At 44.2% G+C, this 14,245-nt stretch overlaps 1 protein-coding gene across 1 annotated transcript; it reads left to right on the top strand.

Moving 5' to 3' along the window:
* Positions 1-327: 327 nt before the first annotated feature.
* Positions 328-13,793, top strand: esrp1 (epithelial splicing regulatory protein 1). The gene is made up of 15 exons (XM_058083403.2): positions 328-628; positions 1,320-1,502; positions 1,584-1,700; positions 1,967-2,078; positions 2,278-2,400; positions 3,670-3,724; positions 3,801-3,911; positions 3,994-4,126; positions 4,208-4,250; positions 5,494-5,813; positions 7,363-7,587; positions 7,656-7,896; positions 8,684-8,873; positions 10,233-10,365; positions 11,588-13,793. The coding sequence occupies exons 1-15, from the start codon at positions 497-499 to the stop codon at positions 11,720-11,722; spliced, it is 2,253 nt and encodes a 750-aa protein (XP_057939386.2). The 5' UTR covers positions 328-496; the 3' UTR covers positions 11,723-13,793.
* The last annotated feature ends 452 nt before the right edge of the window (positions 13,794-14,245 follow it).

The following is a 14,245-nucleotide window of genomic DNA, read 5'->3' on the forward strand; positions in this document are numbered from 1 at the left end:
TTAATAGTTTTATAACTGTCATGATTTACTTAAATAAAAAATAAATTTCAAATAAATCGTTTAAACGCTTATAGCCTACTTGTTGAACTAAGGTTAAGCATATACTTAACCGCATTAGAACCCGCTCCCCTTTCGCTCACTTAAAATTACATCAACATATACATGAATTATATTCATTTTTAAAGTATTTGGTGTCCTTCGTGTGCCACGTCCTAACCTGCACACCGCCTGAAGGAGGGAGGGGAGGCGGCAGGTAGGGAGTCACGTGACCCGACAGGTAGAAGCTCCACTACAAAAACGGCCAACCTTCAGCCATTATTACTCCGCGATGGTGGCTGAGGGTGGCTTCACGTAAGGAAAACACTGAGCCACGCTGACAAACTCTGGACCCACCGAGCTCACCTATGCGCCCAGGTGTCACAGGTGTTTGTTTCCTCGACGTAGCTGCTCCGGTCGAGTTTGGTGTAGTATTTAGACGTGCCTTGACGGTCCTCAAATGACGGCGCAGGTAGACTACCTGGTGGTGCTGTGCGCCGCCACATCTGGCGCCGGTGGAGAGCTGCTGGGTTCCGACGAGAAGGAACTAGTGCGGCTGGTGTGGCAGCAGGTGGATGTAAATAACAAAAAGGTAGACATTTCTTTATTAATAAATAACGTATTTCACTCGATAATACTGCTCTTGTAAATGAAAGCCAACAAGTATGTAACTAGGATGCTAATTTGGCTTAAGTAGACAGAGTCAGATGCTAGCATGATATAAGATGCCTAATGTGCTTGTATTGCTTGTATATGTGTTTAAATCATAGTTATAACCACTATAACCATGTTTATTAATTGCATACAGACTTGACCTAATTATGATGAATAACCTTATTGTCCTTGACGCACTTTATGTCAATAAATACCCATATTATTTTATCATGATCTATGCCATTATACATGTACACAATCAGTTTGGATACGCTTATCATACCTTAGAATGAGTTGGTGTGTTGAAACCTATGACTGGTTCTGTATATATTTACCATGTTATAGCCACCTAAAGTTTGATATTCTACTAATATGCTCTTTAAAAGTGTTCATACTGCAATTTATTGTGTGCATTAGATACGCGGTGGCTTAATAGCGAGATAATAAGTGATGAAACGTGTCTGTATTGCAGTTATTCATTCATAGTTATTTTATTAACGAAGCATTTGAATAATTATTTATAACATTTCATCTACATAATTGTTAATACATGGACTATTACAGCTATTTACCAATTATATCTTTGATTTACATGTTTTTCCCATTTTCTTTTTTGCTTTGCCGTAAAGTTAGGTAAGGTGAACGAGATTCTGATTACGCCTGAAGTGTCAGACTCCACAGAGGCAAAAGAACCGGACAATGTGGTGACGGAGTTTGTAGAAAAAGCAGTAGAAGAAGAAGAAGAAGAAGAAAATGGATCCGGAGCAGATTGTGTCTTTAACGCCAAGAGCCTTGAAAGTGCTTTAAATATGGTAATAATAAGTACAAGCAACAGTTCCTGCATCTGAATCGCTTTCATGAAGTGTTTCTTTTTCAAACTCGTGTCTCTGCAGTTCCAACTCCAGCTGACGAATGAAGTGAACAGCGCAGGTGCGGGCACGTCAGTGTGTTTATGTACAGACGGGCAGCTCCATATCCGTCAAGTTGTTCACCCCGAGGCCACCGGCAAGGTAAGCGGGCTGGGTGGGTGAACGCCCCACAGCCGAGGAGTATGTGCGCTCGAACTGCCGCAGTAACCTTTCGCTTGCAAACACGCCTGTGTTCCTGCTTGAATTTGCTCATGCAGACTCGATGATGGGAACACACCCATGCACATACCACACTTGAGCACACAATGTTGCCGCCGACATTTTCCCACATCTTCAAACACCACGGCTTAGAAGACACTTAAATAAACTGAAACAAGGACGCCGCATTATGTGTTTCCCTCGTATAGAACATCCTGATCCCAGAATGCTTCTACTCCTTCTTTGACCTTCGGAAAGAGTTCAAGACGCACTTCCCCTCATCTAACCTTAAGGCTTTGGACGTATACGCCATGGCGGAGTGTATCCTTTACACACTGTTGTTTGTCGCCGTGCTGAAAAAGATGGAAGTTTTGAAATGCAAATGATCAGCGCCTTGCCGAGCAGTTCAAGTGTGCTTAACTAACAAGGGCGAGCACACACCGGAACACGGAAACCATTTCCTCGCTCATTATTTCATCGTATTCCTCACAACATTTCCTTGATGGAGCCCCCTCTTCAGCTTTAAGTATACCAGTAGAAGTGGGTACAATGGATCCATCGGCCACTTTGTCTCCAGAAGTGGCAGTGCAACAGGTCCAGACCATGGCCAACATTGTGCTTACCCTGCTTTCTGAGCCATTATGTGAGTACCACACCCCACTGTACGCAATGGGACTTAATTAAGGTGCAAGATTTTATGAAAATGATGCATGGGCCTGCTGTTTATTATTCAAACGCTATTCACATTTGGAGCCAAAGCATTTTAAATAATTCATTTGGTATGCGGTTTCACATTCATCGCGCTGTTTTGCAGAGGTGTGAACTCAAAGTCACACGACTTAGATTCGAGTCACCATTTTGATGACTTTGGACTCGACGATATCGTCAGAGACTGCAACCGACTTTGATATCAATGACTTGGGACTTGACTCTAATGACTTGACAATACTGTGTTGAGGAAACAGGGGACCCCATTCAAAGTATTAAACTAACAAGACCGTTATAATGGCATCTAACGTCCAATCAAATTTAAGAGCAAACAACGAGGGTCTGGATTCCATTTCTGCAAGCTCCACACTGCTGGAGACTGTGATCACTGTGGCAGTGATTAACAGTGGGATGTTTCCACATGCTGCCGAGGATAACTGTATTTGCATTCACAAATTATGAGATCATGGCATTTTCTTTGGTACACCTAACAGTGCTTATGACCCGTAAGGACTTGAATCTTTCAAGCCTATGACTTTGGACTTGACTCGTCCTGTCTCATCTCGACTTGGTATTGAAGACTTGAGACTCATTTATAGCGGTTAATTGGTTAATAGAATTCAATGTTAATAAAAATGAATATTTTTGGAGCTATATCATGGAAAATCGGTTTAATAAATATTTTAACATCATGTCTTTAGTCACCTTGACACTTTTATTATTCATCGTTTACAACACACTGTGCAACGTAGTTAGCAGCTAGCCTCAAAATGTATTTCTTCTAAACGTAAGATTTAAAAATGTACCACTTCCACACTGAATATGAGGATAACTTTTTTTTGTAATGTAAGCTAATGTCATTACTGCTTCCTAGCGACCAGAATACTACATATCGCTTGTATTTCAATATGTTTTGACTAGTAACATACCGTAGTGTACCGCAAAATGGCGATCATTTATTAATGAATTCATTTCTGAAAAACTGCAACAGCGATATTGCGAGGGATGACCGTATACAGTAAATCCCAAAGTAATTGATACGGCCATAAGAAATATCTATTTTTGTTCTCCCCTTATTTCAGATCAACATTTACAATAAAAGTCAAGTGTCTGTGGAGGGTATATTCTGTTTTAGGCCTAGCTTGGATAAGCTAATGAGTGTAGTCTCTTACCTAAGATGTCTGAAGGCAGTTCTTAATTCCAGGTCACACATTCTCAAACCCGGAAAGAGTCAATGAGAAGTTTGAGACGGGTACTTGGTAAGTCATGTATGGTCCAGTCCAATATTCCTGACCGTCTCCCTATAGTTGACTCCGCTGACATGCTTGTTTGCAGCAGTAAAATGGAGAAAGTCAACGACAACACAGTAATCAGAGCCAGAGGTTTGCCTTGGCAGTCATCAGACCAGGACATCGCCCGCTTCTTCAGCGGACTAAATATTGCCAAGTCGGTGCATGACCATAAACACCAGGAGTTCTAACTCACATGCCGAAATGAGTCTGATTGTGTGTTGCTGCTGCGTTCGCAGAGGAGGGGCTGCGTTGTGCCTCAATGCTCAGGGGAGGAGGAACGGCGAGGCCCTTGTTCGTTTCATCAGTGAAGAACATCGAGACCTGGCGCTTCAAAGACATAAGCATCATATGGGCAACAGATACATTGAGGTAACCCGTTGCTGGATGGGCACACCTGAAGCAGGCCGCTCTACTGCGTGTCGTTCTAAAACGACTCCCTTTTGATTGCAGGTTTACAAAGCAACAGGAGAGGACTTCCTGAAGATAGCAGGAGGTGAGCTTAACAATCGCTTATGTAATACAGTGTGATGAACACATGTCCATGCCATGTCCCATCGCAATTTGACTTTTAGTGGTTATTCAGGATCGCCATTTGACTACATTTCCTTGATTATTAATTTATTAAATTATTTAATAATAAATAAATTATTTAATAATTATTAAATTAGACCTAATAATAATAATCATGCTTACCTAAATCAACACCTAAGTCACTGGCGCCATACACAGAACACACAGAGAACTTTTAAAGTTGCACAATAAAAAGATCCTTTCACATGTTCAAGAATACCGTCTTCATCCTTTATGATGGTCGCTTGCCGTTTGCGGCCTTGTGTTGATTCAGCGTTTTTGATGTCAAATTTCAAGTTGACGTTTCTTTTTTTTTTCTAAGAAGAGCCCTGCCATAGACAACATATTAGCTAAATTAACAATTATTTCCACACAATCGACTTGTAGTCGGCGGCATGGCCGTCAAGTGGTTCGCGCGCAGACCTCACAGCTAGGAGACCAGGGTTCAATTCCACCCTTGGCCATCTCTGTTCTCCCTGTGCATGCGTGGGTTTTCTCCGGGTACTCCGGTTTCCTCCCACATTCCAAAAACATGCTAGGTTAATTAGCGACTCCAAATTGCCCATAGGTATGAATGTGAGTGTGAATGGTTGTTTGTCTATATGTGCCCTGTGATTGGCTGGCCACCAGTCCTCTCGCCCTAAGAAGACAGCTGGGATAGGCTCCAGCACCCCCGCGACCCTCGTGAGGAAAAAGCGGTAGAAAATGAATGAATGAACGAACAATTATTTCCCACGCAATTGACTTGTAGTCGGCGGCACGGCGGTCGAGTGGTTAGCGCGCAGACCTCACAGCTACGAGACCATGGTTCAATTCCACCCTTGGCCTTCTCTGTGTGGAGTTTGCATGTTCTCCCCGTGCATGCGTGGGTTTTCTCCGGGTACTGCGGTTTCCTCCCACATTCCAAAAACATGCTAGGTTAATTAGCGACTCCAAATTGTCTTAGGTATGAATGTGAGTGTGAATGGTTGTTTGTCTATATGTGCCCTGTCATTGGCTGGCCACCAGTCCAGGGTGTACCCCGCGTCTCGCCCAAAGACAGCTAGGATAGGCTCCAGCACCTCCGCGACCCTCGTGAGGAAAAGCGGTAGAAAATGAATGAATGACTTGTAGTCTTATATTGATATAAATATATCCTGTATTTATGTATTTACCCATTGTGCCAGGTACGTCCAACGAAGTAGCCATTTTCCTGTCCCGGGAGGACCAGATCATAGTGAGGATGCGAGGGCTTCCTTTCACGGCCACGCCCGAGCAGGTGCTGGCCTTCTTCTCGCCGGCGGACGCACTGAAAGACACATGTCCGGTCAGCGGAGGGAAGGAAGGCATCCTATTCGTACGCTACCCGGACGGCCGTCCCACTGGCGACGCCTTTGTCTTGTTCGCCTGTGATGAACACGCACAGTGTGCACTCAGGAAGCACAAGGAGATCCTGGGGAGAAGATATATAGAGCTATTTAAGAGTACGGCGGCGGAGGTCCAACAGGTATGTCGCTTGTTTGTTTTGATCCTTTTGAAAAGGCGTTGATGATGGGACAGTTGGAAACTGCACCATTGGGTGTGTGACTTTTTTTTTTTTTACTGCTTTGTTATTTGCTGGGAAGAAGTACTTACAGTTTGTTTACTTTTAGTGTGCCTCCACAGAGTAACTGTAGTAGCTACGCCTTTGTCCTCTGTTCATTCTTTGTGGATTTCTCACTCCTTCATTGGCTGCATAAAGAAAACAAGGATATTCCAATGCAGAGAGCTGATAAGCATACGACTTTACACATTTGCTGGATGTCGGCACCTTCTTCGATGTGTGTGCACTTTTATTGGTGGCCTCTACAAATGCAAACATACCGATATCCTGTTGGTAGCAAGCCAGCTACGAAAAGTTTGATTGAAAATTAGTAATGGTTTTATTTCATTTGAACATGCATCAGATTACAATTGAATGCATCCCATAATCAGTTCACAGTTCCACATGTCCAAAAGGAGTAGGAAGAAGCAAAGCTTATTAAATCCTACCCCTCCATCTGGTACTTTTACAATCAGTAACTGTTACATTTGTTCACTTCCTGCTTTCTTGATATAATTTAAGTGATTTACTTTTGTTTTATTTTAGTTTAATTTTTTATTAAATCCTACCCCCCCCTCCATCTGGTACTTTTACAATCAGTAACTGTTACATTTGTTCACTTCCTGCTTTCCTAATATGATTTAAGTGATTTATTTTATTTTGTTTTAATGATTTATTTTGGTTTTATTTTAGTTTTATTTTTTTATTAAATCCTACCCCTACATCTGGTACTTTTACAATCAGTAACTGTTACATTTGTTCACTTCCTGCTTTCCTAATATAATTTAAGTGATTTATTTTATTTTAATTATTTATTTTTGTTTTATTTCTTTTTTTCTTTTTTTTATTTTTCGTCACATACCAAAGTAGGAGGTGATATGAGCATCCAATGCCATAATGGGTACCATAGTAAGTGTCAATATAGTGATATATATAGCACATCATGACTGGTTCAAGACTCTTCATCCTTGTATTTAGCAAACATCAACTGCTTGTATTGTTTCTTGAATTGGTACATCGTTGTGCATCGTTTTCCACATACTGAAATATAGTAGTAGTAGTAGATAGTAGACAGTACTATGCGTAGAAAGATTACGCAAAAATGACTCCCAATTAAAGAATTCATGAATATACTATAACATTGAACAATATCAGTCTTTATGAAGTCTCCCATTGTTTTGCATGTATTGCATGCATTGTGTGCCTTGCTGTGTTATTACGGAGGGCACCGCGAGTGAGGTAGGCGTTTGCTGGATCGTGATGTGTGAGTCAGAGTATAAATATAAATGCAAGGCACCTCCTCAAGCAAGAGGAAGTTTGCCACAGTGGAGTTATGTACTATGCTAACGTGGGATTGTTATATATCTTAATGAGGAGCCGCCCGGTGATTCCCATCCACACTTGGCAGATGTATGCACTCTACTGGGTGTCATTCCAGTTTAATGTGTGATAAATGTAACTTCTCATGTCCTAGGTGTTGAACCGCTACTCGTCCGCCCCTCTGATCCCCGTGGCCCCCGCCCCCTTGGTGTCAGTGTTGCCCACCGTGTCGCTCCTGCCCCCTCCTGTCAGCGTGAGGGACTGCCTGAGGCTGCGGGGGTTGCCCTACACGGCGAGCATAGAGGACATCCTCACCTTCCTGGGCGAGTTCACCCAAGACATCCGACCGCAAGGCGTCCACATGGTCCTCAATCAGCAGGTACGCCCATAAACCAGCACACCTGGACTGGCGCCGGGTTATTTTTTAAGAAGATCGTGCGTTTTCAGGGTCGTCCATCGGGCGACTGCTTCATCCAGATGACATCCGCGGAAAGAGCACTCTCGGCCTCGCAGCAGCTCCACAAGCACATCATGTCGTGCCAGCGGGGGCCCAACAGCCGCTACGTGGAGGTGTTCCCCTGCAGCGCCGAGGAGATGGGCCTAGTGCTGATGGGAGGCTCGCTCTCACACACGCACACACACACACACACCCGGAACAGGAGTGGGACAGGGCTCAGCCCGCCGCCATGTAAGTCCAGACGTAAGTGCTGCTGGGAGCTGGGGGCGCTTCGGGGCCTGCAGGGTAGGTGGGCTCCTGCCGTGGGGGGCAGAAGTTGCTGGGTTTTTCCACCAATCTAGAACTGCGGGAGACCGGACGTACTGGTCTAACCAGGAGATCCGCCGCTGCCGTGTGTCTTGGTGTGGTGCCGCTTGATGAATTAGCGTGATTCACTTGGCTAGCCTTGCATGCATTTCTCATGTGGATCTGTCAGTCAGGAATCGGATCGGAGTTCATCCTGTCTTTGTCACTTCTTACGGTGTCCATCAAACACGAGTGGGAGTTGGAATAAACGTAGCCCAACCGTGGCTCCAGTTTGACCAGTTAGTCTTAGGCGTGTGTGCCTGTTGTGTTTACCTAATCAATTCAAGGAAGGTGGGCGGAGCTTCACATCATACACAACAAGCAGGTTTTTGACACTCATTCCCAATTGGCCAAATATATATAACATATATGACTGTGGTAATGATGGCACGGGTAGGACGCAGAAATGAGGTCATGCTGGGGCAAGTCAAGTCAAGTCCTTTCATGACTTTCATGATTGGCAATAAATGCCACTTAGTTCCTGTTGTGTATGACAACATCACCAAAAACAGATTTAAACGCCAAGATCTCCTAGAAATAAACAAACAGTGCAAACAATGACCACCATAACAACAAGTCATGGTGCTCATTGTCCGCAAACACGCAGCACGAGTGCCTCCTTTCTCATCGCCGTCACCTGACCTACGTCTTTGGTCTCTGTGGTCTCCTCTAGGTCTATCTCCGCCGTCCTACTCCTTCACCCCCACTCCACACATCCTGCCCACCGACGCCGCCGCCGCAGCCGCAGCCCTCTACCCTCCCCTCGGTCAGGTGTTGCTAGCTCCTCGTCCTCTACACCCGGGTCACCCCTACTACCCCTCGTCGGCACAGCTTTACATGAACTACACAGCCTATTACCCCAGGTAAACGTGCACCCAGCATCTATTTTAACCAACCGAGGTGTGGACCGTGTGGTCGGCTACAGCCGCACGAAGGAAAGGGAGCGTCAGGGTCTTTACGTCAAACCTCCGTGGGAACCTGATAGTGTCGCTGAGTCAATCAAAGCGAGGGGGGGGGGTTCGGGGGTTGTATCCTCCGGGACAAAGGTAGTTAATAACTGAACTGAACGGCGACCGAGTGGTTAGCACGCAGACCTCACAGCTAGGAAACCAGGGTTCAATTCCACCCTCGGCCATCTCTGTGTGGAGTTTGCATGTTCTCCCCGTGCATGCGTGGGTTTTCTCCGGGTACTCCGGTTTCCTCCCACATTCCAAAAACATGCTAGGTTAATTAGCGACTCCAAATTGTCCATAGGTATGAATGTGAGTGTGAATGGTTGTTTGTCTATATGTGCCCTGTGATTGGCTGGCTGGCCACCAGTCCAGGGTGTACCCCGCCTCTTGCCCCAGGACGGCTGGGATAGGCTCCAGCAACCCTCCCAAGACAGCTGGGATAGACTCCAGCAAACTACCAAGACAGCTGGGATAGGCTCCAGCAAAACCCCAAGACAGCTGGGATAGGCTCCAGCAACCCCCCAAGACAGCTGGGATAGACTCCAGCAAACTACCAAGACAGCTGGGATAGGCTCCAGCAAAACCCAAGACAGCTGGGATAGACTCCAGCAACCCTCCCAAGACAGCTGGGATAGACTCCAAGAACCCTCCCAAGACAGCTGGGATAGACTCCAAGAACCCTCCCAAGACAGCTGGGATTGACTCCAGCAACCCTCCCAAGACAGCTGGGATAGACTCCAGCAACCCTCCCAAGACAGCTGGGATTGACTCCAGCAACCCTCCCAAGACAGCTGGGATAGGCTCCAGCAACCCCCCAAGACAGCTGGGATAGGCTCCAGCAACCCCCCCAAGACAGCTGGGATAGGCTCCAGCAAACCCCAAGACAGCTGGGATAGGCTCCAGCAAACCCCAAGACAGCTGGGATAGGCTCCAGCAACCCCCCCAAGACAGCTGGGATAGGCTCCAGCAAACCCCAAGACAGCTGGGATAGGCTCCAGCAAACCCCAAGACAGCTGGGATAGGCTCCAGCAACCCCCGCGACCCTCGTGAGGAAAAGCGGTAGAAAATGAATGAATGAATGAATGAATGAATGAATGAAAAGGGAGGTTGTAGAAAATAAAATAAAAAACTAACTGAACTTTATGGTATTAGAAGCTTGAATATTCCATATGGAATATTCCATGTTGCTAACTAACCAGCATTCCTGCTTTCCCAGTCCACTGAAGGTTTCCCACCATGACGGCTTCTCTTTTTCCTTTCTCCCACCAGCCCACCTGGCTCTCCCACCACTGTAGGCTTCTTCCCCTCCCCCTCCGCCCTGTCCACACCTGGGGGGTTGATGCGCATGCCGGGTCTGACCTACAACAGCAAAGACCTCATCAATGCAATGCAGGGATATCAGGTGAGACGTGGGTGCGTGGGTGCGTGGGTGCGTGGGTGCGTGGGTGCGTGGGTGCGTGCGTGATGAGGAACTACCTGACACGACGCCTCCGTAGCGTCCAAGTGTTGGAACACAAGTCTTCCGATGCGGAGGGCGTGTATTGTCAGACGCGCTGCCGTTTGCCTGGGGTGCTCTAAAAACGAGTTTATCCTGTCTTCTCTCCCTGCCGTGTGACCGCCCCACACTTGTGCTTGCTTCGACTTGCGCTCAAGGGCCCCAGTTCGACATGGAAGGGGGGCGGATGACACACAAATCATACATCCAACATGAGGGCGGAGCTCCACGTCCGAGTCCTTTTAGGGTCGTGCTTGTCTCCGTCAGCCCTCACCCCCCCCCTCCCTCACCTAACTCCGCAGCACGCCCTGGGGCCACGCTCTCGTGCGCAGCCTGGGGCACGTGCATGCGTTCGACTCCACTTTGACAGTTTTTTATTTCGGGGCAGGGCACTTGAAAGGATTCCGAGGCCGGCGGCAGGTTTGGATGAGCTGTGACGACTGGAGGCGGGGCGTTGCGTTTAGTCCCCCCCCCCGGCCCCAGACTCGCGGGACACGCGCTCGCCAACTTAACTAAAACCAGCTTCTTCTTTTCACGATTTATGCTCTCGTTTTGTTGTCTCTTTTCACGGCACGGACAATAAAGTTATTACAGTCCAAAACATAATCATCCAACGGGTGCTATGGTAGACTCCGGGTTAGTCCATCTGCTATTGTACTGAGCTGCCAGGACGCAGACATTGCCCTTTCAAAAGCTCAAGAAAAAGCGTTGATCCTTAAATGCCTCACGAGATGGTTTGAGCTCGGAATTTTTTTGGTGCGACTTTTCACTGCAAATTTTTTGCCAAAAAGGTTCAGGACGTTTGAACTCCAACCGCCATATTGTACTCGGCAGCCAGGACGTGTAGATGACTGCTTTCAATGTTGCAATTTAATTCCATTAGCAGTTCTATGGTTGTTATCACATTTCCGCTTTACCATCAACAGTGTCCTTTTGTGGTAACATCATCGCAAAAAACACATGAAAAGCTAAAGAAAAAGCAAAATACGACGACGAAGTATACTGCGTTTGATCATTTATTTCCATTGCCGGTTCTATGGTTATCATCACACTTTTCCACTATGACCCCCCCCAGCTAAAACTAAACATTGTACTCCTGCACCCTCCCCCATCTGTCCCAAACGTCCAGACTCCCGTGGAGCCGGTTTCCCTCCTCAGCAGCAGCCTGATTGGCCAATCGGGCGGGGGCGACCCGCCTCTGGTGTCCCTCCCCGGCCTGGTGACCAAGCCCGCGGGACAGTACCTGGACCTGAGTCTGCTCTAGAGAGTCACGCCCGGTCCGGATCCCGCATATTGTTAGCCTTTTTAAAACGTACTCTTATTTATATGTTCAAGAACAGCCGCCATCATATTTGATACCATTTTATTGCACAGTGTCTTTCTTCTGGAAAGCTTTATAGCCATGTGTTACATTATTATTATTAGGATTATTATTAGGATTATTATGATTATGAGCGTCACTATTATATATTTCACAACCAACCAAAGTGGTAAAGAATGTCGTTGTGGAACGAGAGAGAAATGTTCAAGCTTCTCCGTGAAGAGAGAAAGTGTGTGTGTGTGTGTGTGTGTGTGTGTTTATACATGGGACTATTGGGGCCACAGTGGAAAGATAACAAATATTGTATTTAAATAACTTGGGGGGGAAGTTATGTAATCGAATATTATATCAATAATATCATTATATTTACAACTTTTTAAAAATCATGACATCCCGGCTATTTTTGTAAAAATACAATGCCTTTTTGCTAATATTACAATTTTATTGTTACACAAATGACGCATTGTTCTCGTCTTATCCGCGTATCCCTCATAATATTTATTCATGTAAATATTGCAAACTTCAATGGTTACAATTTTATTATTTTTTCGACATTTTTTTTTTTTTTAGATATAAATAGAATTATTTTTTCATGGAATATTACAAACTTATTCTCTTCAATTTACACCTGCTTATCTCGTAATATTATAACAACTTTTTCTTGTAATATTCCAATTTTATTCACCAAAAATAGCTTTATTTTTCCCATTTTTTATTATAACTTGTCAATTGACAACTCTTTTTTTCTTGTAATATTATAACAATTTTGGTCCAATATGACTTTTTAATTATTGTATTAATATAGCTTTGTTATAACTTTATATATTGAAATTAAAATTTATTTCTGTAATATTACAACGTTATTCCCACTATTCTCTCCCCTCTTAATATTATGCCAGTTCTTGTAAAATTACAACTTTTGGTTTGGTTATTACATGTAGCTGCTCTATAGGAGTCCACAGGGCAGGAATACAATGCAATACAATACAATACAATACAAAGGGCAGGAAATGAGCATAGTAGGTCATATTTGATAATGTCGCCTATTAAAGTATTTTTCCTCAAAAATATTCGGACACCACATCTTTTTGCTCTTAATATTCCAATTATTACAACTTATTTCTCATCATAATATATCAATATATTATAAATATATCGCATAATAATATTTCAACTTTATTCCAGTAGTATTATTATTTGATCTTTTTAGTGTGGCCCTCGTACTTCTATGTATTGATTTGAATGGCCAACGTGTTTGATGTGGTTTTTTTTTTTTCCACATACTGTACATGATTGTATTGGACGCTTTAGTGCATGAAGAAGTTAGTATAGTAAAAATGTTTACATAATGCCAAATACCAATGCACTGCTAATCGATACTTCTGAATATACAGTATATACTGTATATGTCCTTTATGTTAGAATTGTGTACCTTTGTTTGTCAACATTGAGGCCGCGTGCAGGCCAAAGTGGTCCCTCCTGTAATAATCAATATCGTAGATTTGTGACTATAAACCCCTGCTCAAAACTAACTCAATAAATCTATTATGACAATTGCAGAACTATTAAGATACTTAACGGTGTGTGTGTGTGTGTGTGTGTGTGTGCAAACACTCGGGTGGCTGCAGGCTCAAGTGGGAACCCCCTCACACGGCCCACAGTGATTACAAACACACACACATTATGTGAGAGGAGAAAGGGAGAATGGCGAGAACAGAAGAAAGGAGGAAAGCAGACACACACAAAAAAAAAAAAACATGTCAGACCCCCCCCAGGGAAGATTTGGCGTTGTGTAATTCAATCTTGGCCACCCCACCCTACTTGATCCCTTTTAAACATTCACCGCAGGCGCTTCCACGCCACTGGAACGCTTCATCAAGTCAGGGAAAAAAACACTCCTCTTCACAACGTAGACCAGGTTTTTATCAACATGACTCAGTTATTATTATTATTATTTTTCTATTATTTTGTAATTACGCAGCTTCATTTTTTACCATTCTTACTACTGCTACTAGTCCTCACTCGTTGCTTGAAAAACTTCAATGTTCTTTTAAAAACAAAATAATAAAGTTTAGTTTCAATTCATGACTTTTTCTCGTAAAGTACACAAAAATACAGTAGTTACTGAAGCGCTAATGACAAAGGTACAGAAATCTAGAGTAGTTACTGAGGAACTAAAAACAAAGGTACAGAAATCTAGAGTAGTTACTGGGGAACTGATGCACTAAGGAGCGGAGACGTTGCTGAGAAACTAAGGTACAGAAATATAGAGTAGTTACCGAGGAACTTATGAGTAGAGTAGTTACTCAGGAACTAAGGCGCATGCATTTTGAGTAGTTTGTGAGGAACTAATGAGTGGGATAGTGGCTGAGAAACTAAGGTCCACGAATTTAGAGTAGTTACTGAGGAACTAATGAGTAGAGTAGTTACTGATGAACTAACAAGAACTAATGAGTAGTTACTGAG

The sequence above is a fragment of the Doryrhamphus excisus genome, linkage group LG17 (assembly GCF_037039965.1).
Source record: "Doryrhamphus excisus strain RoL-2023G ecotype Guam linkage group LG17, RoL_Dexc_Guam_v1.1, whole genome shotgun sequence".
NCBI classification, from domain to species: domain Eukaryota; kingdom Metazoa; phylum Chordata; class Actinopteri; order Syngnathiformes; family Syngnathidae; genus Doryrhamphus; species Doryrhamphus excisus.